General features: G+C 48.7%; 1 protein-coding gene across 1 annotated transcript in view; it reads left to right on the forward strand.

Moving 5' to 3' along the window:
* TMEM178B (transmembrane protein 178B) overlaps window positions 1-27723 on the forward strand; it is a 342115-nt gene that overhangs the window by 308196 nt on the left and 6196 nt on the right. The window contains exon 3 of the mRNA XM_069462481.1: window positions 2155-2292. Within this exon, the coding sequence (XP_069318582.1) occupies window positions 2155-2292 (138 nt within the window). The remainder of the gene's footprint in view (window positions 1-2154; window positions 2293-27723) is intronic.

Raw genomic sequence — 27723 nt, forward strand, 5'->3', positions numbered from 1 at the left:
GCACTTAAAAATGTGGAGAATAGAAGCATCGGTAGTAGAGAGTATCCCATTTCCAGGAATCAATCCAAATGGATTCACATGTCAAGTGGGGGCCTTTCTCCACTGAGGAGGCTGCTCAGGCCCTGGTCACTCAGGAGTCCCTCGTGGTGGTGGAGACAGCAGTGACGACCATGGATGCGGGCTGGTGCCATGAGAGAGTGTCTGGGGAGATGGAGGGAATGGACGGCACAAGTGGTTCAATAAGAAGTGAGAAAGCTTCTCTCCAGCTGTGTTCCCAGCTGCCTGTGGCAGGCCCCCCAGGAAGCTCGGTTCACATGCTCTTATTGTAATAGCACGACGCTTTGAACAGTTTCATCTGACACATTTGGCAATATGGGCAGTCAGTCCAGTGCTGCATGATAATGAGGCACCCTTGGCAGCTCCCATAAATGACTTATAGTATATATTACTTCTGCCTGGTCTGGGCAGGCATCCCAGGTCAGATGGGGAAGACAGGGAGGCCTGGGTAGAGCAGGAACCTTGCTGTGGCTCTCCAGGGACTTCTGCCCATGATGAGGGCCTTGTCCTGCTGCCCCTGTGGACCCTCCTCACCAAAGGTGGGGGGAGGGGAGGCTGTCAGTGTCTGATGGTCAATGTTAGGACAAGAAGGTGGACCAGATTCCTCTACAGAGAGACCTCAGGCCAGACTGTGCCAGCCTTTGCTCTGCTGTGGTTCCCCATAGGGGTGGCTGGAGAAAGAGGGAGGAGTGGAGGGGTGGTACATGCTTGTGAAGTCTGCCGACTCCACGGTGTTCCCCACAGAAACCTGTGGGGGTATTTGTTCCTCAGGGGCAAGAAGAGATTGGGCAGCAGCTGGTGTGTTTGCATGCTCTTAGACACCCTTCCCTCCACCCTCCCACTGCACCCCTCCCTTTGAGAAAGAGGAATGGCCATGGGGTCCTCCAAGCTGCTTGGCAACCCCTTGGGGAGCCCAGACCCTGGGGCAGAAGCAAGACAAATGGCTTTGCTCCTGTGTGGAGCACTGCAGGGTGGGACTGGGCAGGGCCACGGGCTCCGATGGGGGTGGGTGGAGGGGTGGGAGGTGTTAGGGCAGTGGAAGCAGTGGGTGGCATTACCTAGGGAAGGAATGTGGGATGAGAAAAGTATACCTGAAGCTGATGGGGGCTGGGGTGCAGTGGGCACATGGAGGGGGATGTGAGAGCAGCTCTGGCTGCCTCTGGGCACAGGAGGGCAGGGGCAGGCGGGGAGGATGCCGAGCTGAGACAGATGCTGAGCGGCCACTTGAGCCATGGCAGCGGCTCTGCCTTCTCCCTTCTGCTAACCATACTGCCTTTCCAGGCAATCCTCTGCTCCAGAGCTGATGAGGTGGGGGCAGGGGTAGGGTCTGACTCAGAAAGCTGGGCTGACCTGGGGGTGGAGGGACCAAAGCAAGTACAGAAAGGGGGCCTGCTCCAGGCTCAAATGGAGACCAGGGAGTGTGGTTCCCCACCCTGCAGCCCCGTGTGCAGGGAAGGCTGAGCCCAGAGCCAGCGCAGAGGGGAAGGAACCAGCACCAAAGCCCCCAAACCCAAGGCCTCTCCTCATACTTGACCTCCTGGAGAGACCAGCAAATGCTGGAAGAAAGGGAAGGGGGTCTTGGTAGGTGCAGTCTGACTGCCCAGACCTTGCTCAGCTCGAACCATTTCTCCGGTTCTCAGCCCCTCAGAGATTCTGCATGATGCTGTGGTTGGGATCATACAGGTCAGAATTCGAGTCCCAGTTCTCCCACTTACTAGCCGTATGCCCTTTGGCAAGTTGCTGCATTTTGCAGGTCTGAATAAAGACAGCGTCTGTCTCAGAAGGTTGAGCTAGATGCATGGAAGGATAGCACTGTTCCTGCCACAGAGGAGGAGAGGGAGAAATTGCCACTACAGTGTAATGATCTCTCCCTGTGCTTAACAAACAAACTTTCGTGGCATGTTTTTACACATGAGGACTGAGTCACCATGGGGCTCTCTCTTCTGCAAAGCACGCTTGATTATTCGATCCTGTCTGAAAAGGGTGGGTTGCCTTCCTGCCCCTGCAGTGTGCCGCCCTCTCGTCCCACCCCAGGGCTGGCTCACCCTGGCCTGAGTCCCAGGCTCTGACAATGACTTGCTCTCCTACTTCCCACAGACCTGCGCAGAATGACGGCCGGCTTCATGGGCATGGCGGTGGCCATCATCCTCTTCGGCTGGATCATCGGTGTGCTGGGCTGCTGCTGGGACCGGGGCCTTATGCAGTATGTGGCAGGGCTGCTCTTCCTCATGGGAGGTAAGGCTGTGGGCTGGGTGGGGGTGGGGGTGGGAAAGGTCCTGGGCACTTGAGTTCGGGGAGAATGGCTAAGAGAACATGGCACAGGGGACCACAACTAGACTGGGCTCTTCTCGTCCAACTCATCTGTTGATTCACAAACATTCTCAGTAGCTAAGTTCTTAGCTACTCACCACTGCACCAGCTGTTGGGGATGCAAAGGAAATAAGACATGGTCCTCACCCTCCAGGGGATCTGACTGTCTGTTGTGAGAGAGAGACGTGTGAGGCTTGTGGTTAGGCAGAAGGAGACGTCAGGCCTGGAGAAGCACTTATGCATTTCACACACGTAGCCCTGGCTTTGCTGTGGGAAGCAGGTGCTCTCTGGGCAGTTTCCCTTCCCAAAGCCTATCTTCACCCCTGGCTTAGGCGAGCTAAAGCTGCTCCCTTTGCAAATAAGGCAGGGTGGGACAGGACTAGACGCTCTCTCGTATCCATCTCACTCTATTACTGCACTGCCATGGCCGTGGGACCAATCCTGCAGTCTCTGCTGTGCGTCAGGAGAACTGCGGAGCTGTGTGGGAATACATTCCAGTCCATGGGACGTGCCTCTTGTGCCTCTTCTTTTCCCCTAAGAGCTGAAACGTGCTTTTTGGTCTCCTGGTTTGAGTCTCAGTCTGAAGCGGAAGTTGACCGTTGGGTTATGTCCATCACAGTCTGCTCCTCAGAGGAAGGTAGATGGCTGCATTATGTGGGGCTTGATTGAAGGTGAATTAGGCTTGGACAGAGGGAATTAGAAATATTTATGGAAAGAAAGAAAGGTGAGTCCTACATACGGAAACAAATGCCAGTTAGACTTTAGCCCCCTGTGCAGATGCTCAACTCAAGTCCCTTTTGTAAACCACTAGGCTCTGGCTTCTGAGCAGAGGCAGTGGGCCTGGAGGAGTGGGCCATCCTGGCTCTTCGTCTAGAGGTCAAGCCGGGGAAAGGAGGGGGTCGTCGCCCTAGGAGTGCGGAGAGATCTCTGGGCTAGTGAGCTATGGGTTGGGGGAAAGAGGAGAGATGACTAGGATTCGGCTTGGGGCCTGAAGGTTTACCCTTATTTCCTTGAAGCACAACTGTTCTATGCCAAAGACAAGCAGGGCTTTCCAAGGAGCTGTCACCCAGGGCTACCAAACCCTCTGCCATCTGAGGGTCAGGATGTCCCACTCCAGAGCTGCTTCCTAAGTGAGTCCCACACCTGCAATTATGGCAGAGGCTGGGGGAAGGTGGGGGATGGGGTGGCTCTTTCTAGCAGTTCCCACACCCTTCCTTCTGGTCTCCTGCAGAGACTGAGACGACAGCGCCAGCCGCGCCTGCCTTCTCTGTGCCTCAGTGCTCCCCTCAGGGAGACAAGGAATCAGACTGGCCTGATGGTTTCCACATCATACTTTAGCAGAGGAACTCCTCTTGTTTCCCCTTTGCAATCCAGATCTCACATGGACCCCCAAAATGTGAAAAGATGAAAGTGGAGCGGTTCTGTTTGTAGTGGGTATTCTCTCTAAGACTGTTTTGGCTATACAAAGGCAGGCTCCAGCAAAACAAGGCTTTCCTAAGGCTCTGAAGACGTCTCCCGGGAATCCAAGAAAAGCTGAGCAAACAGGCCTGGGGCAGAGCAGGAATCCAGCGAGCCCTGGGGGCTGATTCCCTTTCATCTCCACCTCTTTCCTGGCATTTAAGACTCCTGCCTCCTCTTTCTGTTCTGTCCTCTCTTCAGGCCAGGCAGGAGGCCCAGATCCTGCTCAGGTGCTAAGTCTCTGGGACCTTTCAACCCCTTGACAACTTCCTCCTGGGCAGCTTAAGTCAGCGTCCAGAGAAAGAGAAAGAGAATGTGATTGGCTGGTCTATCGTTTCCGGCCATACCACATGCCAGTGGTCGGACAATAAAGGGCCAGAACTGAGTGACAGCAGCTGGCCCACAGCTGTGATGGCCGTGGGGTCATTGGGGTACTTCCGGCTCACCTGGCACCCTGGTAGGCACCCTTGCAGGGGCCATAGGGGCAGATAATGGGGCAGGAGTGTGCCCGGAGCTCTGCCCCCTAACGGCTGAGCCACCTCCGGGAAGCCCAGGGCTCTGGGGAAGGCCGTCTGAAAGCCCCTGGGCTTGATGAAGAAGCTGAGCTCCTCTCTTCAGGGTGCGCGAGTGGAGAGCTTGTGTGCCCTTTGCCCAGGGAGGGGTTCTCCGCCACTGCACAGTCGAATCACCGGGAGAGCTTTTAGAACGACTGACGCTATGTTCTCACAAGTGGGAGCTAAGCAGTGGGTACACTTGGTCATACAGAGTGACTTAATGGACGTTGGACACATGGAATGGGGACTGGGGAGGGGGCTACGGGATGAAAAATTACCTATTGGGTATAATGTACACTATTCAGGTGGTGGGTATATTAACAGCCTAGACTTTGCTATGCAATTCAGCCGTGTAACAAAAAACCACTTGTACTCCCTAAATCTATATTTAAAAAAAAAAAAAAAAGATAGCAAAAGAAAACTAAAACAAAACAATATACTGATGCTAGGGTCCCACCCCAGAGTAATCCAAGCACAGCTTCTGGGGGTGATCTTAATGTGCAACCAGAGTTGGTTACTAGTGGCAAAGATGAACTTTAAAGTTCCTTCCAGCTCTAATATTTTACGATACTAAGGATGAACTGGTTGGCCAAGACCACTCCTGATTATTATTATTTTTTTTTACCCTGGTCTTTTAGGACTGTTTCTTCAAACCTTATGCAGCAAGAGACAGGGATAGGACAGCGTGTAAAGGGGCTTCAGTTATTACTAGGAAGGCCCACCCAAGCCCTGGTTACTGAGAGGCCCAGATAAATCTGCTTCTCTAGGCCATGCAGTGTACTTTCCTAAATGGCAAAACCTTACTTTATGATAAAGTGTGAGCATCAAGGAGATCTTTGGGGAAGCTGCTGTTCTAAGAGCTGTTTCTCACCGGCTGGGGCACTGTCCAAGTTGGAGCAAACCCATCTCATCCACAGATCATGTAGCCTTCTCATCCATCCTGGCACTTTGTCACCTGTGTCCCTCAGTAAAGCTAAGTCCTCCCGAAAGAGGCTGGGGAGGGAAGTGGTGTCCACATACCTTGTGGGTACCACAAGGCCGGGCACCAACAGGAGGGGCTGGAGAACAAAGCCACTAGGCGCTGATCTCTTGGATGGTGGTCTTTTTCAGAAGATGGCGCTCTAAGGATTGGGAGGGCACTCCCTGCCTTTTCAGGTTGGAGTCCTTTCCAGCTGGGCTGGACATAGCCACGGGAGTCCAGAGCCCAGGGCAGCTGCCACCTGCTGACCTTGAGGAAGTAGGGAGGGAGCACACTCAGGAGCAGAAGCTGCACTTCTCCGCCCCTGAGAGCCTGGGGCGCTCACCTGGAAATGATGCCTTGATAGCATGTCAGCACCGCCCGAACAGCCCCTGTCCTCCAGGAGTTAATCTCCAGGGGTTGACCTGTTGAAGAATTTAGAGAATCAGCTGCCTGTGACAGTCACCTCATGGACACAGCAGCACAGTCGGTCACTCCCACAGCGTGGGACAAAGTGCCCCACGGCCTTAGCTTTCGCCCAGGCTGTGGTTGCGGGCACCTATAGCTGAGCACAGACAGATGCCCAAGGGCTGGATTGGGCTGCAGGTGAGCAAAGCAAGCAGGGCCAGCAGCAGCATCCAGAGCTGGCCAGGTAAGGGTGTGGGGAGTAGGCGGAACAGGAGGGGCAGCAAGAATAAAAAAGGTAAATTTGGAGGCAAGAGTCCAGAGATGGAATTGCAGGTGACTTCAGGGGGCCCAAATGAAAAGGAATAATTCTATTCACAACCTCTTCTCTGTTCCCATATGAAGTAAGATGCCCTGCACTGGGCACTGCTCTGCTCCAGATCTAACTATTTCCGGGTTAGAGTGAGGGTACACTCTGAAATAACTAGCGATAAACTGTTTAATCAATGCTTCGTGCAGAGGAGATGATTCATTAAGTAGGACTAAGTAGGGCAGCTTTGCTGGGCCAGGATGCCGGGGGTGGCGGGGGTTGAGGGGTGGGGATCAAGTTCCCCCTTCGGCAGGGCCTCTGGGGAGACTCCCTCCCAGACTGGCACAACGCCGTCTGGGTGCCAGCAACTGTCTTGATGAGTCATCAGTGATATTCAGAAGCTCGGGAACGGGATGCTGGGAGGAAAGTCTGCATGGCCAAGGAGCACGGGACTGCTACGCACACGTATGACTCCCTCGCTGGTGTACCTCAGCGCCACATCGTGGATGCAGATCCCCAAGATGCGTGTAAACATCCGTCCCATGCCCCGTCCCATCGAGACCCCTCTCACACATCCTCCCACACTCCTGGAAGACACCTGTCACCTCTGCCCCATTCAGTTCCAAGGCCCGTAATCTTCTGTCCAGGCTAACGCCGCAGCCACCTCTCTAGACACTCTGCTCCGCTCTGGCCACTCTGGTGTTGTCCTTCTCAGAACTGTTAGCATAACTTTTTAAAATCTATAAATCAGATATGTCACTCATCTGCTGTCCAGTGGCACAGTGGCTTCCAGCTGAACTTAAAATCTTAGAAGCCCTGTGTCATCTGGCCCACGCTGCCTCTCTCACCCCCTTTCCTGCTCCTTCCCCTACACGCCAGTCGCTCCCACCATGCTGGCTGCCTTTCTCTCTGGGACCACAGGAAGTTGTACCTCAAGGCCCTGGAGTGGGCCAGTCCCTTTGCCCATAGGTAGTGTTTCCCCGCAATGCCTCAGGGATGTCTCCCCCATCAGGCTCAGATTCCAGCCCCACGGAGCGGGCTTCCTTGGCCACCAATGTAAAGAAGCCATCCAGATATTTTCTACATTTTAATTATTTTCATTTTCTGCCACATACTCACTACGTTCTGAAATGTTTGCTATTGTGCTTTGGTTTTGGTTGATTTATTAGCATCTTCAAACAACAAGCATTTATTATGTCACAGATTCCATGGGTCAGAATTCCAGGCTGTTTAACTGGGTTCTCTGTTGAGGGTCTCACAAAACTGTGATCAGAGTGTCAGCTGGGGCTGAGGATCTCATCTGAGGGTTGCGGTTCTCTTCCAAGATCCTAATGTTGTTGGCAGGATTCATTCTCTTGCAGCTGTAGAACTCCTGGAAGCTTCCTTGTTCAAGGCCAGCAAGAGAGAGAGTTTCTGATTTCTTCTATCTCTGACCTCTAGACCTTCTTTTTTTTCCTTTTTCATATACACAATCGAATGCTATTTTTTGTTTCATTTTTTTTCCTTTTGCAGTATCATAAAACAACGTTTTATTTTTGAATAGACTTTTTTCTGGAATGATTTTAGATTTATCAAAAAATTGAGCAGCAGATAGTAAAGAGAGTTCCCATATTACCCCGTGTCCCTGCACATACTTCCCCCTATTATTAACATAGTGCATTAATATGGTACATTTATTACAATTAATGAATAAATATTGACACATTATTATTAACTAATGTCCATAGTTCACTCGGATTCCCCTTTATCTGTTGTCCTTTCTGTTCTAGGGTCCCATCCAGAACACCACACTGCATTTAGTTCTCGTGTCTCCTTAGGCTTCTCTTGGCGATAGCACTTTCTCAGACTTTCTTTGTTTGTGACGACCTTGGCAGTGGGAAAGAGGGCTGCCCCTCTGTTGGAACTTGTCTGATGTTTCTCTCATGATTGGACTGGGTGTGAGGGATTTGGGGGAGGAAGGTCACAGAGGTAAAGTGCCATTTTCATCACATCATTTCAACATGATTTATGGTTATTGATGTTGCCCTGATCACCCAGCAAAAGTAGTGTTTGTCATGTTTCTCCACTGGAAAATTATTCTTTTTCTCCCAGTTTCTATACCGGAAGGAAGTCACTACGTTCAGCCTGTGCTTGTGGAGCGGGGAGTTAAGATGGACTACTAGGATGGAGACATTCCTTTAGGATGGAGCATGGACATAAAGTATTTGGGCTGGGTGCAGCGGCTCATGCCTGTAATCCCAGCACTTTGGGAGGCTGAGGTGGGAGGATCACTTGAGGCCAGGAGTTTGAGACCAGCCTTGGTAACATAGTGAGACCCTGTCTTTACAAAAAAATTAAAAAATTATCTGGGCATGGTGGCATGCACCTGCAGTCCCAGCTACTTAGGGGGCTGAGGCAGGAAGATCCCTTGAGCCCAGGAGTTTGAGGTTACAGTGAGCTGTGATCTCATCATTGCATTCTAGCCTGGGTGATACAGTAAGGCCCTGTCTCTAAAAAAAAAAAAAAAAAAAAAATAAGAAAAGAAGAAAGAAAGAAAAGTTATTTGGAACTCTTCTACATGGGAGATTTGTCTCTTCTTCCCATTTATTAATTTATTCAGTCATTTGTTTATATCGGTGTGGACTCATGCACATTTATTTTATACTTTGGGTTATAATCCAACATTACTGTATTTTATTGCTTTAATTGTTCCAGCTTTGGCCATTGGGAGCTCTTTCAGGTGGCTCCTGTGCCCCTTTGGCATACCCCCATCAAGGTGGGTTTTGTTTGGGGTTGTTTTTTATTTGTGTGCCTGTTTGAGCACTTAGTTTAGGATACTAGAAGGTACTTACTCCAGGCTCATCTCATATTCCCTGCCCCGATCCTAGAATCAGCCATTTCTCTAAGGAGCCCTGCTTCCTTTTATTGGAGAAAGGTATTAGAGACCAAGATGTGGGAACTAGGTATCTGAAATGTTTTTAACATTCTGTATTTGTTCATTGTCTCTCTCCCTGAACTTAGACATAAGCTCCATGAGCTCCAGAAAATTGTCTGGTGCACCTTCTCCTAGGTATCTCCAGGCTGGTAATAGTACCTGCATTCTTAATAAATGTTTACAGAACAAATGCATTAGAAAAGTGAATTACGTGCAACAAGCAGAGAGTATTTTGTTTTTGTTTCAAGAGATCACAGTTGTTGAAGAAAGTACCCTATCTTATCTTCTGTTTCTGTTGTAATCATCTTTCTTCCATGGCATTCTTAATCTTTTTTTCATCTTTATTCCAACAGTCTTAGGGTCTATCTATTTCTTTTAGAAAATGTCTCAAATTCCTTTTGGAGGTAGAGTATGAATTACACATGAATTCATAAAGAGCTCTCCGTCTTTAACTTGGACCCAGAGACTACTACAATAGAAGGGGCTTTAGAGACCAGCCAGTTCTACCAGGTAAGAGTACTTATGTCAGGTTGTCCTAGGTGACCCAGCTAGTGGGTGGCAGACTGGAGTCGGAGCCTGGCCGAGGACCTAGGCTGCGTTCTTGCAGCCCACTTGCCTCTGTCTGCAGCACCTCACACTGAAGATCCCTGCCACACGCTTCTTCCCACACCAGCATGACTCCCGTTCTGGGCTTCTAAGCAGGTGCTGGTGTTCCCAGAATCTCTCTCCATTCCCTCGTGTCCCTCACTGTGCTCCCTCTTTCCTTCCCCTCCTTTCTCAAAGCGCAAAGGGGCATGTGGAGGAGATCGTGGCCAGAGCCGAGGGCACGGGTGGTAATGAGAAAAGGAAATCATTAAAGTTCCTTTTTCTACCACCTGTGATCAGCGTGACCTTTTATACCTTCCCAGCCAGTCAGGGGGAACAAAGAGAATGCCCTAAAGAAGCTCAAGCTATTATGTTTGAGTGATTGCAGTGATTTGCAAGCCAATGATGCCAAGTGTCTGGCATCTGTACCCGCTCCACCAAGCTCACCGGAGAGCAGCTCAGCTGTGCAACAAACTCCCAGACACTCAGCGTAACGCCCCTCTTCTCATAGACGAAGACCTTGATAGAGGCCTAGCAATTCTGAAAACTATAAGCCCAAAAGGAAAAGTCCAAGGCAGTGGAGTCTTGCCTGGGGAACTGTTTCTTTTAGGCAGTAAAGTGATTTTAGGGATCCTATAAAGTAGAACAGCATCCAGGTTTCCCTATCAGCCTTTCCTTTCCAGCCTCTCCCCGCTGTTATGCCAAGCTCCAGGCCTACTTCGAAATGCGGCTAGGACCGAGTTTCTGTGGGTGCAGGGGGCACTGTGCCTCCATCTCCATGACCGCAGGACACAGTTTCATGGCTCATGGATCAGAGAGGGGAGACACGGAGCAAAGGAGCACGTAAGTGAGACGTTCTGAGGAGAGAGAATAAATTCAATAATCCAATTACTTACCACAATGCAAAGCTTATCCTAAACCCTCCATAAGTGGTAGTTGTTGTTATCATACATATAGCCTAAGTGAAGTCCCTTATAGTAGGCAGTGCAGTGTCCATAATCTATCATGACCACTCAAGGGCACCTCTGGTATAAAACCCACCCACTACTCTGCTAATCTGCGTTTATAGTTTTATGTGAGATTTCACAAGAGCATCACAACTCTTCTCCTGGCTTTGTCCTATAATCTTTCTTTCAAGATCTGAGCAGAGATTCACAAACTATTTCATACCCTGGAATATATCTTGTACCTTGGAAGGTGCATATTTGAATATTTATTAGCATTTTGCTAATTAAAGTCAAACCAAGTCCTGGAAGGGTAAATTGTGTCAGTAAAAGACATTTGGGGCAGGAGACACCATGTCAGGAAGATTAGAAAATAACATCCAGGCTTACCTAGTGTAGAACAAGTGGCCGAGCCAATGGCTCCAGCAGCCCAGGCAGCGGGAGGGCTTTATTCCACATTGAAGTGGGAACAAACCTTTGATGAAATTGGAGTTACACCTTTGCCATGCAGTGGGACCAGCCCCTGTTATGGATGTGGACTTCAGAAGAGAACAGTACACAGCCTTGGCCCTGTAAACCCAAATCTGGTGAGCGAAGGCCACGTCAGAATGCCCCATAACCCACTGCCAAATGTTCAACAAAGCCACGGTGCCACATATTCACCAGACCAGGAGATGCTTTGTCATTGAATTTCCACATGGAAGTGCTAAGACAGAGCAGGCTCTGAAAGGAGGCAAAAGGGAGGGTGGTTGGTGAAGGCTTCTTTGGGAGGTGCCAACCCTTGTCTACACTGGCACTTGAGCCGCCTTCCATTCCCTGCCACTGAGCCAGGGATTGGAGTCCTTGCTCAGGAAGTAGAATCATGCAATTAATATAGAGGGAATTATGGTTTGTTATGGAGAACTAGTCCAGGACCAAAAGAGCCTTGGACTAGCCACGTGACCTTGGAAAGTTGCCCACCTCTCATGCCTTGCTTCGATCTTCTCATCTATGAAAGAGGCCAGTAATATTATAGTAGCCCCTTCCAGGAGAGCTGTGAGAATTGTAGTTAACACATGTGAAGGGCTTACAGCAATGCCTGGCGTTGTTATCAATACATTTTTAGATATTTTTATTTTAGCTACTGAGATACTTCTTTTTTTAATAACCGTCTTCTCTGTGTGACAGTCTGCCCTGAGCCGCCTCACACCGTCACTACTGATGCCACAAACACACCACATGCCGTGGGGAGGAGAAAGATGCAATCTTAAGACAGATGATATCTCTCTGACTAGTCACTCCCTGCTCATTCATTCATTCTTTTACTCATTCATTTATTCAGTAAATACTGATTGCCTAGAATGTGCCAGTCACTGCTGAGCACTTGGGATATGGTGGGGAACAGGACAAAGTCCTCATGAGCTACATTCTAGTTGCAGAGACAGACAAAAAGCAAGTATCAAAAATATATGATATGATGTTAGATAACAAGAACTATGGAGAAAAATAAAGGTGAACGGAGACAGAGATGGGCTATGGTTGTTGGAGAGGACATGTCACCACCGCTCAGCGGTGGTGACGCCTGAACAGGCTTGAATGAAGGGGGTGGGAAGCTGTAGGAAGACTTGGGCAGGATCATGCCCGGGAAAAAGAGTAGCCGGTGCAAGGGGCCTGGGAGGGGAGTGAGCTTGTGGGGTCCGAGGAAGTAGAGCGAGGGGAGGACTGACTGTGACAGCAGCAGGGTGAGATGGAGGTGACGCCACCAGGGGCAGATCACGAAGGGGCCAGGAGGTGCAGTCAGAGGTTGGGGGACTGAGGGGACGTCAGTACCCCTGCTGCCCTGCCCTCTGTATGTTTCACAGATTGCCCCGGAGTCCTCCTCGGGCAGCCACGTGATACTGTGTGACTTTTACCAGTGTCTCTGGCTACCTGCTGGAGTGCCTACAACCGGAGCTTCTTCCACCTGCCACTCCCAGTTCCAGTGAGTGGGAGCACTGCGTCCATAACTGAAGAAGCCAAGTCGGGGCCCAGGGGCTGCCATGAACCCCCTGAGGTGTTCCAGTGCTGCCCACCTGGGGAGCATCCTGCCCCTCCAACCAGGACCAGCTACATAATTTATGGGGCCCAGTGCAAAATGAAAACCCAGGACACCTTGTTTGAACATTATCAAGAATTTCTAAAATTTTTAAGCGCTTCAAATGACTACAAAGCATTAAGGCAAGCAGGCAACTGCACAGGCAACTGCATGCCCAAGAAACCAGCTCTGCCATTAGACTGTCTCACAGTCAAATGCTCTGATCCCAGAACACTGCGGCCTTTGGCCGTGGGGGCTCCCAGAGATCTTGAAAAATCAGATCTATTCTCTGTTCTGCCTGGAGAGCCCTTCTCCCTGACTCAGGCCAAGACTGCTAGGCTTAAGACCACCCCTGGCCTTTGATGACTAATAATCACACAAAACATGTGTGCCCATCTCCTATGACAAAAGCTGTCTCCCCCGATATTGGAAACACAACTCTCCCCAGACATTGGAAACACAACCTGTTAATAAGACAAAGCTGAGTCTATTGCTCATTGTGATAATGGAGAATACTACCTTGCAAACCTTGGCCGAGTCTCAGAGGGAAGAGGGAAGATCAGAATTTATTGAGAATTGGAAGTCTGGTTGAAGGCTGTGATTTCATGGCAGGTATTTGATTAAGATTGGGTAAGAATAATGATCATGTCCAGGATTGGTAGAAACAGCAAAGTGAAGATTTGAGGGCAAAGGATTCAAAGAATCTTGGGGCATCAACCCAACCGCATGCTGTTGGTTGATGCTTTTGATGGAAGAGTTGAAGGATCTTTTGGGAAGTTCTTGTAATGAACAGTCAAGGCATTTACTTGGGCAGGGCTGTTCCAGAAGGGCAAGGGAGACAGTGGGATAACAAAGTCCTATTCCTCTAGACAGTGAGGCCTGGTTTGGGGTCTCAGTGTCCAGCTGACGGTGGGGTGGACGATTTAGGTTCTCACTTAGGATGAGTCATTTCTCCACAGCCTGGTGCCCTCTTGGCTGTCCTGCCTCCACCAACACAGACGTGCCAGACATGTCCAGATTATTGAGAGAGCACAGTCCAGACTCAGACTGGGACCCTGACACCCTGGGTCTCCTCCTCTCAGCATTGCCCCCATCTTCCCCGGTGCAGTAATAACCATACTACTGCACCAAGCTGGGGTCCCTTGCTACCACACGGCGGACGGTCAACAAGCAGGGTGGGGTGGGGAGGGCAGGCAGGAGGAGCAAGAGAGAATGGGGTGGCCAAACACCATCTCCACCGCTGGAGTGATCAGTGAGAAGGAACAGGTTTCTCCAACACCTTTCAGTGGAAAACAGAAAGACCCGAATGTGGTGGTGACTCCACAGTGCTTGATTGCCATGGAAACTGAGGTAATTCCTAAAGCAGCTTCAAAAGCCGCCCTCCCTGTGGCTCCTCTAGGATGTTCTCATAGAGGTTTGTAAGCTTCAGAGAAAGGGAACTTGTCAGGCAAGCTTTTGGCCCTGGAAACAAGTCACAAATCAAAGAACAATTCTGGTTTCTGAAGTAAATAAAGAGACCCCTCCTATTAGGCTTAAAAGCTGCTCCCAGGGAACAAGTAAGAGGTACTGGCAGGTAGGTATGAGTGGGGAGGAATTGTCTCCCTCCTGTCCCCTGGGGGTGGGGCCATGGGTGTGTTGAGAGTAGAGGGATCAATGACAAGTGAGGAGTGGACAAAAACAGGAAGCAGAGAGAGGGGCTTCCACCTTTCCAAGGCTCCTTGTCACCCCACTTTTTGAACGACTGAGACATACTACAGGTCCCAGGATGGGACTGACTGGGGCACCAGGCCCCAGAGCAAACCGGACCAGACCTAGGGCCCCCTGGGACAGGCGGAGAGCACATCGTCAGCGAGCAGGTTAGAATGTGCAAGCAGGAGTTAGGCCACCAGCTCCCTCTGAGTACCAGAGACCTGAGAACTGGCCCCAGTCAGAGAGCCAGGCAGGGGTTTGACAACCCTGCCGTGTGCAGCCAGACACACCCTTGTCCAGGGCAGCATCTCTGCATGTCACTGTGAATGGAGGAGATGAAGCCTGGCAAGCCTGAACTATTCAGCCATCCACACTGTACAGGGGCCTTGAAGGGACCCAGGGAGGTCTCAAAGCATTCCACTGGAGAGGGTTTGCAGACATGGCTCCTGAGCTGTATAGGAATTCTGCTCTAGTGGGCACACACGTTCGTTCTAACAGAACCCGGGCTACTGGGACAGGTGGGTAATGGCTTATATTTTATCACCAGGTCTAAAGTAATTGGAGAATGAGGGCCTGTGCAAAGCTACTGTACCTCCCTAACGTTCTGGAGTCCTCCTGATTCAACACACTTTCCTGTGATCAGAGCATGTCTCATCCCTTGTGTCTTGACTTGGGGTTTGGAAATATACTCACCCTATCTATAGATGCCATGAAAAGGTCAAGGATGCCCAGTAGGTGGCTGTGAAAGAAGCAAGCCCATACCCACTTCAGTGAATCATTCGAACCTGCCCAATGCTTACTGCTTATTAAATGGACAACCGGTTATTAAGGACCTACTAAGTCCTGGGTGCTGTGGAAGACAGGATAAAATAAAACCCATCCCTGCCTTGGAGTTGCTCACAATCTGAGAGAGGAATCAGACACCTAGATCAATTAGTGTGATAAATTAGCTGTTTTCCTTTTCATGACTGACACCTCTAAATGCAGATATTAAAAACAAAAGAATTCTGTGTCTTCAGCAGAAAAGAGGTAATCATCAATCCACCCATCCACCATTCTTGGGGAAGGAAGGTGCTGGTCACCTGAAAGACGTGGAAAGAGGGTCATTTATGACTTGGGTAACATTTTACAGTTCAGAGAGCTTTGGAAGGAGGGTGAAGTCTCAGCTGACCTTCAAATGCCCTTGGGAGGCAGGAGGAAGGGGCAGAGGATGAGCAGAGCACTGCAGCGGGTCAGTAGGAGACACTGTTCCCACATGCTGTCCTTCCATCTTCCCAGCAGCCCTTTAAGGTCGGCATCACCACCTTGATTTTGTAGATAGTGGACCAGACCCAGAGAGCCCTGAAACAAGCTTGCAGTCGTGCAATTCAGTAAATGGTGGAGTCTTCATCTAAGGTCGTCAGACCCCTACTCTTTCTTCTGTGTTCCTGGGAAGTGTGGGAGAAAGAAAAAAGGGTACCAGGGAGGCCACCCAGGATAAGGACACAGGCCTGAGGACTTGAGCAGTGGCAGACACAGGCTCATCACACGCATGCATTCACGTCTGTGAGCCAGAGGGGCCTTCCTCTGCTCCCACCAGCAAGGAGTAGCAGATGCTTGTTTGGGGTGGGACAGGAGGAAAAGTGGGTAAAGATGGCAAAAAGGGAGTCACTTCTACCACCAAAGTGCTAATTAACAACAGCCTAACAACAGTCCAGAAGTAGTGAAGGTCAAAGATCTGTAACCTTAGGCCCATTTCTCCTTTATAGCCCTCCCTTCCACCACCTGTCCCATCGTACCTGCCTTGTAGGGTTGTTGTGAGAATTAAATGAGTCAATGTATGAAATGCTTAAAACCATGCCCGGCACATAATGAGCACTTAGAACATTTTTATTAATGTGTGCTCTGTTAAGCACCGACTCCTACCTTCTTTGCAGTTCCGAGCACTTGCTTAGAGAGTTTAAATACCTTGGCCAAGGTCACATAGCTCCCAGAGCCAGGATTCAAACTCAAATCTATTTGACTGTAAAGCCTGGGATTTTAATTATCATGCAGTACTATCTCCTAAATCATAATTAACTTCTTGACATATTTATGATCCTCAAACAGCTCATGACCTGATAGGGCAAGAGACGACCCCACACAGACATCTCATCATGGCAGATGAGGGTGGTGTACTTGGGGTGGGGGGGGGGGCAGAAAGGAGGCGGCTGGTTCTGTTCGTGGAATAGTTCTTAGAGAAATAGGAAGATGAGTCTCTTCAGCTGAACATATGAACATTTTATATATTTGAGACAAAAGGCAAAGCTTATGGCTCACGAGGCAAAAGAATAATCCTTACTTATTACTTCCAGAGCTCCCCCAACCCAGCGCACCTGCGGGAGTCTGGTCTCTCTCGCCGCCATGTCTCGGAAGCTGCGTTCTTGGAGATATGCTCTTGCCTGTTCCACGTGTCACCTGTCCTTGAACCTCGTCTTCCTGACCTCCCTTCGGTGCATGTCTCCATCTCTCCTGAAACTCTCATCTCTTGTCTTCCACAACAACACACTCACGATTCTTCCTTTTCTCTGTGCCTTTTCTTTTTGTCTTTTGTTCTACCTGTAAATGTGGGCTTTCAACTCTCTTTTCTTTTTCCCTGTAAACATGTCCCCTTATCAACAACACCTGCCCTCACAGTGATAATTATCTCTGCATAGATGAATCTGTGCAGCCTCATGTTTTCAATTGTTCACTAGACATCCCCACCCTTCTGGAACCTCAAACATTCCTTGAACTGGACTCGTCCTTTCTCTACGTATGTTGTGTGTGTGCTTTATGTTTATTGAATACATGCTAAGCACCTGGCTGACTGTAGACACCCAATAGATGTCAGCTCCTACCTTTTCCCTTCACCCAATGAAGTGACCTTGTTTTCTTCACTTCCTCAAAGATCAGTCTGTCACCTGAGTAATTTTTCACTTTTCTGTTTTCACCCTTACCTTTCCATCAGTTGTCAACCTCTGCCAATATTTCCTTTGCAATATAGTTTGCAGGCCATTCATTCGTTTCCATTCCCTGAGTGCCATCTGGGCTCTTATCACTATTGCAGTAGTTTGGGAGTCATTTAGCCCTTGGTGGAAATCTCTGTCCTACCACTTAGTTGCCAACTTCTGAGCCTGTATTTTCTCATCTGTAAAATTGAGATAGTGTGTCTACCCTGTAGGGTTGTTGTGCGATGAAATGAGTTAATATATAGAAAAAGCATCTAGCAGAGAATAGGCACTCCATAAATGTTCATTTCCCTGCTTTCCACTAAATTCCTCCTTTACAGGATACTAAGATACACTTGTTACCATGTCATTTCCCTGATGAAAAATATTCCGTGACTTCCTGCTGTTTATGGAATAAAAGCCAATGTCTCCAGCCTGCAGTTTAACGTCAGCCACAGCCTTGGCTTGTGTGCCTTCAGCCACAGGCCCTGTGCCCCACTCACACAGGCCACCCTCCCCTGCCGTAGAATCCCAAAGCTTTTCTCCAGGCTCAGCTTATAGTCAGCATCTTCCAGAAACCTTTTTGAATCAGCTTAACTAAAACCAGACTCCTCTGAACTCAGACATGACTTTGTACCACTGTGATGGCACACACCTCATTGTGAGCGTCTTAGATAGCAGATATCTCGTCACTTCCTATCTCCCCTCTGGGTCAAAACCTCCATGGTTTCAGAGGGCCCCTTCCTTGTTGGATTCTCCAGTTGGTTTTTTGTTCTTCTTTATTTTAAGGTTGTTGGTAACTTCGACTTACTGGACTTGGATCCTTTCTGCTAAAGTGATATAAATTAAAGTCAGTACCTTCCTTCTCCAACAGTCTTTCAGGTATTTGGAGACAAATCTATTGCACTTCTTAGTTATCTGCTTTACAAACTATGTTCAACTCAATAACCGTTGATTGGGTGCCTACTGTGTGCTGGGCACTGTGCTAGTACCCAGGACACACAAATAAAAACACGTGTGGCCCCTGTCCTTGAGGGCCACCTAGGCAAGGGGTGGAGGCACACAGGTGCTCCAGATGAGCAGAGTGGCAGGTGACTAGTGCCATAACAGGGGGACTATGGCATACAGACAAAGGAAGCCTCCCTGTGCTGGGGAGTCAGGAGCAGCTACTGATTGAGTCTGGAGGAAGAATCAAGCAAACTTGCCCTGTTCCTATCGCTACCCCTCAAAGGGCTTTTAATGTCCATCTATCAAATGAAACTACTCCCAGACCTAGAGTTGGCAACTTTTCGGAAGCAGTATGCCAAGTCTTTATTTATTCATTCTAGTTTAGGATTTCACATGCCATTAATACATTTCCGTTTTTACATATCCCTGTGTAACTAAACTCTGTTGTGAATAAAGCAAAAAATCCATTTTATCTTTAAAAATGCTTCAGCAGCTTTACCTAAAGTTAAAATGTAAATTTAGTATGATATTTGACACCCCCAACTTTGGCCTGGGTCGGAAGGAATGCCAAGAGCTGTGCCCTTCCCGCTGCCACCCTAACAAAACCTAGGAATCTCTTCTCGAAGTTTCTACCCCACCCGCAGGTACAATTTATTTGAAATAATAATTAATTAATTTAATGACCCCCTCCGGCTCAGCTCTTAACATTTCCAGACAAGTTCCATCTAAATCACATTTCTGGAAAGCCCCTGCGTCCCAGCTCTTCATGGCCCCTGAGTTAATGTGGCCAAAGAAGCTGGATGGTCATTCTCTCCTTACCTCCCCCAGGCCCTGCTTCATAAAGTGGGACACTTCCCTCCTCTCTTCAGGTGGATACAGACTCCATCTGTTAAGGCCCTACTTGCCTTCTCCGATGGCACCATTGGGAGAGGAGGCCACGCCTGTGCACCCGGCACCCTCTAGGCTCCCACCCCGCGCTCACTCCTCCGTGTGGTCAGTATTCCCAGGCTCAAGGACCAAGACACAGGCTGGCTTCAGAAGGCCAGTCTGGGGGCCTATTTATCTCTCTTTCTTTTTCCCCCCAGTGTGAGTCACCACCTCTGGTGAGTGTATCTGCTCTACAGCATTCCCTTAGGCAAATCCTTCTAACATGTAAACCTACAGGAAAGCACTGGTGAGCCTGACTGTGGCCATGGGACAGTGGGACAAGCCACAGTTGCCACACTAGCCTCGTCAGTAATGAAGCTGTGTGTTTCTTCCATCTACCTCCTTTCTGTGGTTCTTTCCTCATTAGAGTTTGGATTCAGAAGGGGTTGGGGGAAAGGAATGAATAATTATCGTTCCTCAAATCCCCAAGAGGACAGTGGAGCTAAGAGGACTGCCAGGTAGACAACCCACTTGCAGGCGAGGGTTGGGGGAGGGGCTGAAGGGAGAGAGGACATCTGTGACAGGCTGAGGTCCACACTGAGCTCCTGTGTGTCCCCCTCTGACTGCCAGCTCACTCTGTCCGCTGGATTTGGTTTTTGGCCTGTTGAGAAGCTGCAGGGATTCCCACTGAAAGAGAGTTAATGCTCTGATCGTGATTGGTTTCCTTTCTGGACCTCTCCATCCTACTCCTCAAGGGAAACTCCTGTCCCTCCAGGGGCAGTCACCCTTGTACCTGACACAAAGAATGGGTGAAGTTATGTGCAGGTTGTGACAGGTTTCCCTAGTTCTGTGAAGCAGTGAGTAGCAAGATTTTATGAGCTGGGCCATGAGTCTAAAGGGCACCAGAACCTTTGTGGGGCCACATTTGATAACGATAGAACCTCTTCCCCCGCTCTCCCCAGCTAGTGGATGGATCCCATTTAAGCACCACTGTGTGTAGGGCCCTTCTGGGGAAGAGAGAGCTTTTCTGCATATATTGATTTCAGTCCACCTAGAGCGGCAACACGTGTGCACACGAAATAGCTGTAATGAGAGACAACATAAAAAGTGGTTAAGGCATGGGTTTGAATCCTGGCTTCAGAACTTACTAGCTATGTGACCTCAGCCAAATTACTTAGCTTCTCTGTGCCTCATTTTCCTCATCTAAACCTCAGAAGGTTTCCTCAAGGATTAGAAGAGCTAACATTTATAAAGCACCTAGAATACCTATATGATAGGTATAAACATTACATACAAATGTTTTATCCATATAAAGCTATGTATGTGTTCAGTGACAGCATACAAAAATCACTTGGGTTTAAGTTTTCATCTCAAAGAAAGATCAAGGCCAAGGTGACAAATGTGCCAGGCATATGGAAACATAAGCCAAACCAGGTGGCAGGCTCGCCGGATCTTCTGGCTACCACCCCAAGCTTCTCCCTCTACTAATTAACATGGCATTGGCTTGGATCAGATAGGGCAGAAGCCAGAGAGATTTCATTCAGGAGCCAATTTCTTCCAGACACTTAAACAGCTGGGTCCCAATCCTTCCATGTTTGAAATCAAGGCAATTTAGAGCTGAGCCTCATATGCACATTGATGTCGAGTAATGACATCTAATGATCTCATCCACCAGCCCTTCTGTGCATGTCAGGAGGTGAGAAACAGTATCCTCTCCCCAGGTGGCTCATGTTTGACAAAATAAGTGACAGCCAGTTGTAAAGCAACTCAGAGAGAATGACACCTTCTTACCCCAATACCTAGGGTCATAGGATCACTTAGATGGAAAGAAAGGACCTTAGAGATCCAGTCCTACACCTGTATTTTATGGTTAAGGGGACCATGATACAGAAAGATGAAATGATTTGTCCACTTCATGGACAGAGATGGGACCAGAACTCAGGTTTTCTTATCCTTGGTGGAGTACTCTTTCCACTAAACCATCCCCATATGTTGTAGCTCCTCTACCAGGAAGCTGGTACAGGCTGTCTTGGTGTGCCCCTGGGCTGGGACAGCTTATGACTACTAAGACAGAAATTCAAATGCAATGCTAGATCTGCATGCTCTGGGCCTCATTCCAACCCTGGAGGGTAATGTGGCTTTCTCTGCAAAAGTCTTGCATGGCACCTAGAAGGTGAATGACTAGAGCAACCAGGAAGCTACAGTGCCAGGAAAGGTCTGCAGGAGGTTTTATATTATTTCAAGCATTGTTCCCCAGCAAGAAGCCCAGGGCAATATTGCCCTGTGCCCTAGAGGTTCTCCAAGTTTGCTCCATGGACCATTGTCATCCACCAGAAAGAGCTGGCGAGAAAAGAGAAGCAGGGGCAGAAAGATGGCATGCTCCAAGTGGCTTCACTCTTGGAAGCTCACTAATCACAGCTTGGGAATGTTCCTTACTGCACAGCTGTAGGTGCCACTCTCAGTTTAGTTAAGAAGCCAGTTGGATCCCACTAACTCAGCTCTGAACCAAGGCCCAGATGGATCAGAAGCTACAAAGATTCGCCTTGAAAAATATGTGATGTTGTACTCTTAGTTCATTTCCTTTCCAGAACTCTCTTTCCCATCCTATACAGAAAGCTCATAGCAGATCTTCACAATTTTTCATTCCATGGAACATGAAATATCCAAGGTCAGGGGCAGGTGGGCAAAGTGGAGTGGGCCAGTGATCGCTTCCCCTAGGGGACTGTATTTTTAATGGCAACAATGGAAGCAAGTGGAATGGAGAGTTCTCAGATGTTTCTGCAGTGAAATAATTTGAAGCTTAACAGCAAGATCAAATATTTGCTTTGTCACATGCTTTGAGACCCTCGGCAAGTTATTTGACTTGGGATTGTTATGTGAATTATATAATTTATTTGCTGTACATACATATTAAAACACATATACATAAGTATGTATATATAATTTTCATAGGCATATAGTTGCATATATATAAAAGCTTACAACAGCCCCAAGAAATACAGAAGAGACAGAAACTGAGGCTTGACTTAAGAGCCTATGCCTGAATTAATTCTTGTGACCACAGAATGACTTCCTCCTGAGAAAGAATAGTGGTGGTGGTGTAACCAAAAGAAGAAAGGAGAGTATGCTGTGTAGATTTAAAATAATAAAAATTCAGCTTTCATAGTCAATAAATAAGTGTGGGGTAACCATCATTGCCACCTCTATATTCCAGAGGAGCCAGGATCAGAATCTCTGTAGCACGAGATAAAAGGTAAAAGGTCCCCAGCTTGGGTATTTATTGCAGGATTCTTTGTAATATTGAAAGATCTCAAACAACGCAGACATTCCTCGGTGGAGGAATGGTAAATTTGGTATATACATACCATGTAATATACTTTGTGGCTGTTAAGATTTTATGTATAGGCATGGAATGTTATCAGAAGCACATTAAGTGGTCAAAGCAAGGTTCAGAACAGTAAGCATAATTATGTAGGAAAAAATACTTGTAAAAATGTATCAAAATAGAAAAAAAATTGAGACAGTGTATCCCAAGCTGTTGGCAGTGGATATCTTGGTTGGGAAGGGTGTCAAGTAGGAAGAAGGATGGCATCTATTCAAGTCATGTCTATATTCCTAAATCGATTGTGACTTTTTTCCCAATAACTTTTTATTACTTTATAATTAAGAAAAATAATGAATTAAGAGTAAGACAATGAAAATATGTTAAAAAGGTCCCCAACCCATGTTATACAGTGATTCCCAATACTGTCCTCAGGGCTGATTTCTGCGACCCATTCTGGTTGAGTCACAGACCTGACAAGCACCTTCACAAACCCACCTGTCATCATGTGACCCCCACTGGAGGCTGTAACCTCTCAGAGGTCAAAGATAAGTTCCATTACCGAGGAGAGTCTATCTCATCAGCGTATTTGGAGCTGCCTCCGAGTTCCACGCTGCTGGTTCTACGAAGTCCACAGAATGCAGGGTCCTGAGTGAGCACTGCCTCTGGCTTCTGCTGAGAGCAGTTTCTCCCTGGGGCAGCATTTACCCTGGGATGGGGTTGGAGGAGAATGGAGCGGATGATGGACATGAAAACAGCAAACACATTTTTTTCTTGTCCTTGAGAACAATTTTTCTTCAACCTCACTTAAAGCTTTCCATTTCTAATATTATACCTTACACGTAAAAAGCAATTTTAACTTCTCTAAGCCTTTTCACATTCATTATTACTGCTCTTCAAAGTAACCCTGCAGAGAGGGTATTACTCTGATACTGAATTTCTGCAAAAATAAAAGTGCTTCCTGAAATCCAAGGTACCCATTGAAACACAAAATAGGTGTGTACGTGTAGGGGCACGAGCGTGCGCACACGTGCACCCGCACAGCCACCTCAGCACCCACACGATGCTTTAGGAAAGGAGGATGGAAGGATCAGGCATAGTGTCTGCTTCACTCCCCTTTGGGTTTCAAAGTTCATATTTTTACTTAAAAGCTCCACAGCCTGGCCGGGTGCGGTGGCTCACGCCTGTAATCCTAGCACTCTGGGAGGCCGAGGCGGGTGGATCACTCAAGGTCAGGAGTTCGAGACCAGCCTGAGCAAGAGCGAGACCCCGTCTCTACTAAAAATAGAAAGAAATTATCTGGCCAACTAAAATATATATAGAAAAAATTAGCCGGGCATGGTGGCGCATGCCTGTAGTCCCAGCTACCCGGGAGGCTGAGGCAGTAGGATCGCTTAAGCCCAAGAGTCTGAGGTTGCTGTGAGCTAAGCTGATGCCACGGCACTCACTCTAGCCCAGGCAACAAAGCGAGACTCTGTCTCAAAAAAAAAAAAAAAAGCTCCACAGCCTAAAATCCCATTTCTTCAAGTGATACAGATTTAATGCTCAGTGCTGTGTATAATTCAAAAGGAGACACCACCGCCACACCAGTTATTGAGAAAGTTACGGTGCAGCTGGACACAGACTGAAACAAAGAGCAGGCAGCGGTCTCTGGAATTGTCAGGTTGCCTGTTTCAGGCCATAGAAGTTCTAGGGATTCAGAAAAAGTGTGGCTGATCTCGCACTAGGCAGACTTGGGGAAGGCTTCTTGGGAGATTCACGACTTGGATTGGACCGTACTGGTTAACTTGAAGGACTCTGTGTAGACTGAGTGGAGGATGTGAATGCCAGAGTCCAGCCAAGGAGACTGGACAATGGCACTTTGATCTTAGTAAATTCTCATTGTAACGAAACCCCTTTGAACACCCCACCAATGCCCTCTTCGTTTGCTCAGCCCTTTTGATGTCTTCACAAGTTTGCAAAGGCTCTAGCTTTAGTATAGACGCCACCAGGGCCACTGATCTTGTGATCAAATCTAAACATACATAAAAGAATAAGTGGTTTGATGGATGCTGAGTGGGGGTGAGCACAGATACATAGGTGCTGGAGAATAGGAGGAGGAAGAAGCGCACGTTGCCCAGCAGCTCTTGTTTCATATGACAGTGTTTAGAGGCCTGTCCTACTATGGGGTGGCCATCAAGTCTGGAAACATAGGTATTCTTATTTTATCCTGTACCGTAAGGTAGTATTAATGAGGCAATTATTAATATTATGTCTTTACCTGTTGCATTACTTTTCCTGGAATGCTATAACAAAACACCACAGATTGGGTGGCTTAAACAACAGAAATTTATTTTCTCTCAGTTCTGGAGGCTGGAAGTCCAAATTCAAGGTGCCAGCAGGGTTGTTCCCTCTGAACCCTCTCTCCCTGGCTTGCAGGTGGCCTTCCTCTTGCTGCCTCTTGACAAGGCCGTCCCTCTGTGTGTGCATGTCCCTAGTGTCTCTTTGTGTGTCCCAATCTCCTCTTCTTATAAGGACACCAGTTAGATTGGGTTAGGACCCACCCTAATAGCCTCGTTTTGATTTAATTGTCCCTTAAATGCCCAGTTTCCAAATATAGTCACATCTGAGGTGCTGGAGAAGAGAAGGGTGATTAGGGCTTCAGCGTATGGATTTTTCAAGGCCACAATTCGGTCCATAATACCTGTGTTTCCAGATTTGGTGGCCACCCTGTAAATGTGTAAAAAAGGGGGATAAGACTCCATGTTGTACACTAGGAGGGAGGAAGTGTTCTCTTTAGAACTGAAGCCAGCCTCTTTGAAGGGACCAATCCTTCTAGCTGCGGGGATGCTGCACTACTGCAGCGTGACCTCGTGGCCTGGACGCAAAGCTTCACCCCGGGGGTGTGGCTTCTGGGTTCCACTCCTAGCAGTGTCCCTGCCTAGAGCATTTGCACAGTTTGCAGAATGATGGATGATCTTGTCCTAGCTTAGAGCCTCATCCCCTGCAGCGTGTTCTCTTTCTGAACACATCCCCCATCCCTTGCCTCCTCCCAAATAATGCCTATGGCACCTTTGATGTAAGACCCTGTGACCAGCCTGTTGACTGCTGGTGATGCAATGGTGTATCATTCAACAGTGATTTATATTCCACGCATGTCTGAACAAAGCTATAAAATGCTCTCAAGAGCTAAATGCTGCTGAGCGTTTAATCTAAGCAAAGGAAGGGTTTAGTATACATCAGCTTCCTAGGATGAATGTGCTACTATTGGAGGAGGAAGAGTTCTTTTTCTGTTGCTGATTTGCTCTTTGATGGTTTTAAGGATTGGGGAGGGGGCAAAGAGGGGGTGTCTTAGGGAGGACTTGGGCCACTACTTCTCAGACATCCCTGACACTCATGTCCACATGGGCGTTTATGCAGAGCCAGCTTTGCAGCAACCTGTTGGGCTCATGAGAACAGAGGCCCTCTCTCCACATAGCAACAAGGAGCATTCCAGGCTTAGGGACACGCAGACGTCATTCCTCGTTCCTGGGAGCAGAAAATGTCACGCAGATGGATTTCCGGCCCTAGAAAGCTGGAGAAATTATATGCCAGTGAAGTTTTGGGCACAACTTGGTCTCATAAGGAATAGATATTTGGGAAAATGCCTGTGTACACAATATGTAACCGCCCTGAATCCCTGTGAGAACCCTCGCAAGGGCCTCGGTTTCCTAGGAGATGGCTTCTTGAATTAGTAAGAGCATTTCTGCTGCCTAGCCTGAGGCCTAAATTCTGACGCTATTTCTCCACAGAGTCACGGCTGTGGCGATACTGCTGTGGCTTCTCTGAGAATCCCTAAAGGAGTGGGAACATGTGTTCCACCCTCCGCTTCCTATGTAGGCCAATCCCGCAACAGCCACACAGGAGCCGCCACCTCGTCCGCCGCATCCACCTGCAATTCGTGCTCGGAAGTGCGCCGAGCAAGGAGTTAACGCCGTAACTCCAATAGCAGCTGAGAAATATTTTGGTCATTAACCTTTAAAGTGGTACTGGGATAGAGCCATTATTGGGTTACTGATTAAGTGTTTTCTGGTGACATTTCAGGGTTACAAATGAATGAGCTGCTCCCAAACAATGCCATCCTGGCCCGGCGTTTCTTAACGTTAGCAACACATTCCAGGGGTGCAAGTTTCTGTGCTTCCCCTGGTCGGGGCCTTGTGCTTTCCACCTTGCAGGCCAGGATGCACGGATGCAGGCGCCGCAGTGCTACCTCCTTGGCCCCAGAACAGAAAGCTGGACTGCGAGGAAACTGCTAGGCAGGGTGGCCAGTTCATCCGTCTTAGCCCAGGACTTTGCAGTTTTAGGGCCAAAAGTCCCATGTTCAGACACCCTCCTCCCCCAAGTCCCAGGCATACGGGGATGGTTGGCCGCCCTGCTTGGGAAGCAAGTCTTTGAAGGAATAAAAGAGGTGAGAAACTTAAGGAAATTTGGCTGAAAATCTATGTGAGACCAGGGAACACCCTGAACGTACCGTGTCCCTGGGGATGGGGTGTGGAAAGAAGAAAATAGTCCTATGAATCAATAACGTACTGGCGGGAGTGCAAGTCAGAGGCGAGGAGGATGTTGCCAGAGAGACTGTGTAATGTAGGACGAGGGGAGAGCTGGGAGCTGCTAGTCTGAACAGAGAAGGGGAGGGCGAGAAGCCCCCACAGGGCTGAGAGGGAGCAGGAGGGAGATGGGCCGAGGCCTGGAGTCAGGGCAGCTTGGAAACCAAGGGAAGAGTTACCCAGGCAGGAGGAAGCCAAGAAACTAAAGCTAATGAGAAAACTGGATCTAATATTTGGCAACCAGACAAACATTAACTGGAGATGGCAGTGATGGGGAGGACGTAGATAAGGAAGCTGTGTTTGGTGTTGCGATAAGGGGCTGGTTGTGAAAACGCTGTCCCCTCTTTCACTGTCACTGGAGTGGAGGGCCGGCAGGGGAGCAGCAGCCCCAGAGCACCGTGCTAGCCATCCCCTCTTCCGGCCAGCTGTTGACAAGGGCACAGAGACAGGAGTGGCCAGAGCAGGGTGATAAGTTCCAAGGTGATGCTGTGGGAGTGAGTCCTGAAGGCGCTTCAGGTGGGGATGCTCATGGTAGGAAGACAGTGCTGGGTTTGAACCAGCGCAGGGAAGCACGTGGGTTCACACGCCACCCCCACTGGCCGTACCTGCCAACCCACAGGCTGGGTGTACCAACGGAGACCCTAGAGCCCAGAGGCCTGGAGGCCACAGCTCCCTGTGTGCCAGCTGGTCTTAATAGTACAGCTCCCCACCCACAGCTACTCTGGGTGGTGCCGTATCTTCATCTAACTGGACCCCTGAACTCTGAGCCCAGGCCACTGGGAGCCCTGGCTCAGAGAAGGTAACTAGTTTTTATTTCTCATTCCAACCAGCTGTGA

The sequence above is a fragment of the Eulemur rufifrons genome, chromosome 29 (assembly GCF_041146395.1).
Source record: "Eulemur rufifrons isolate Redbay chromosome 29, OSU_ERuf_1, whole genome shotgun sequence".
Classification (NCBI taxonomy): Eukaryota; Metazoa; Chordata; class Mammalia; order Primates; family Lemuridae; genus Eulemur; species Eulemur rufifrons.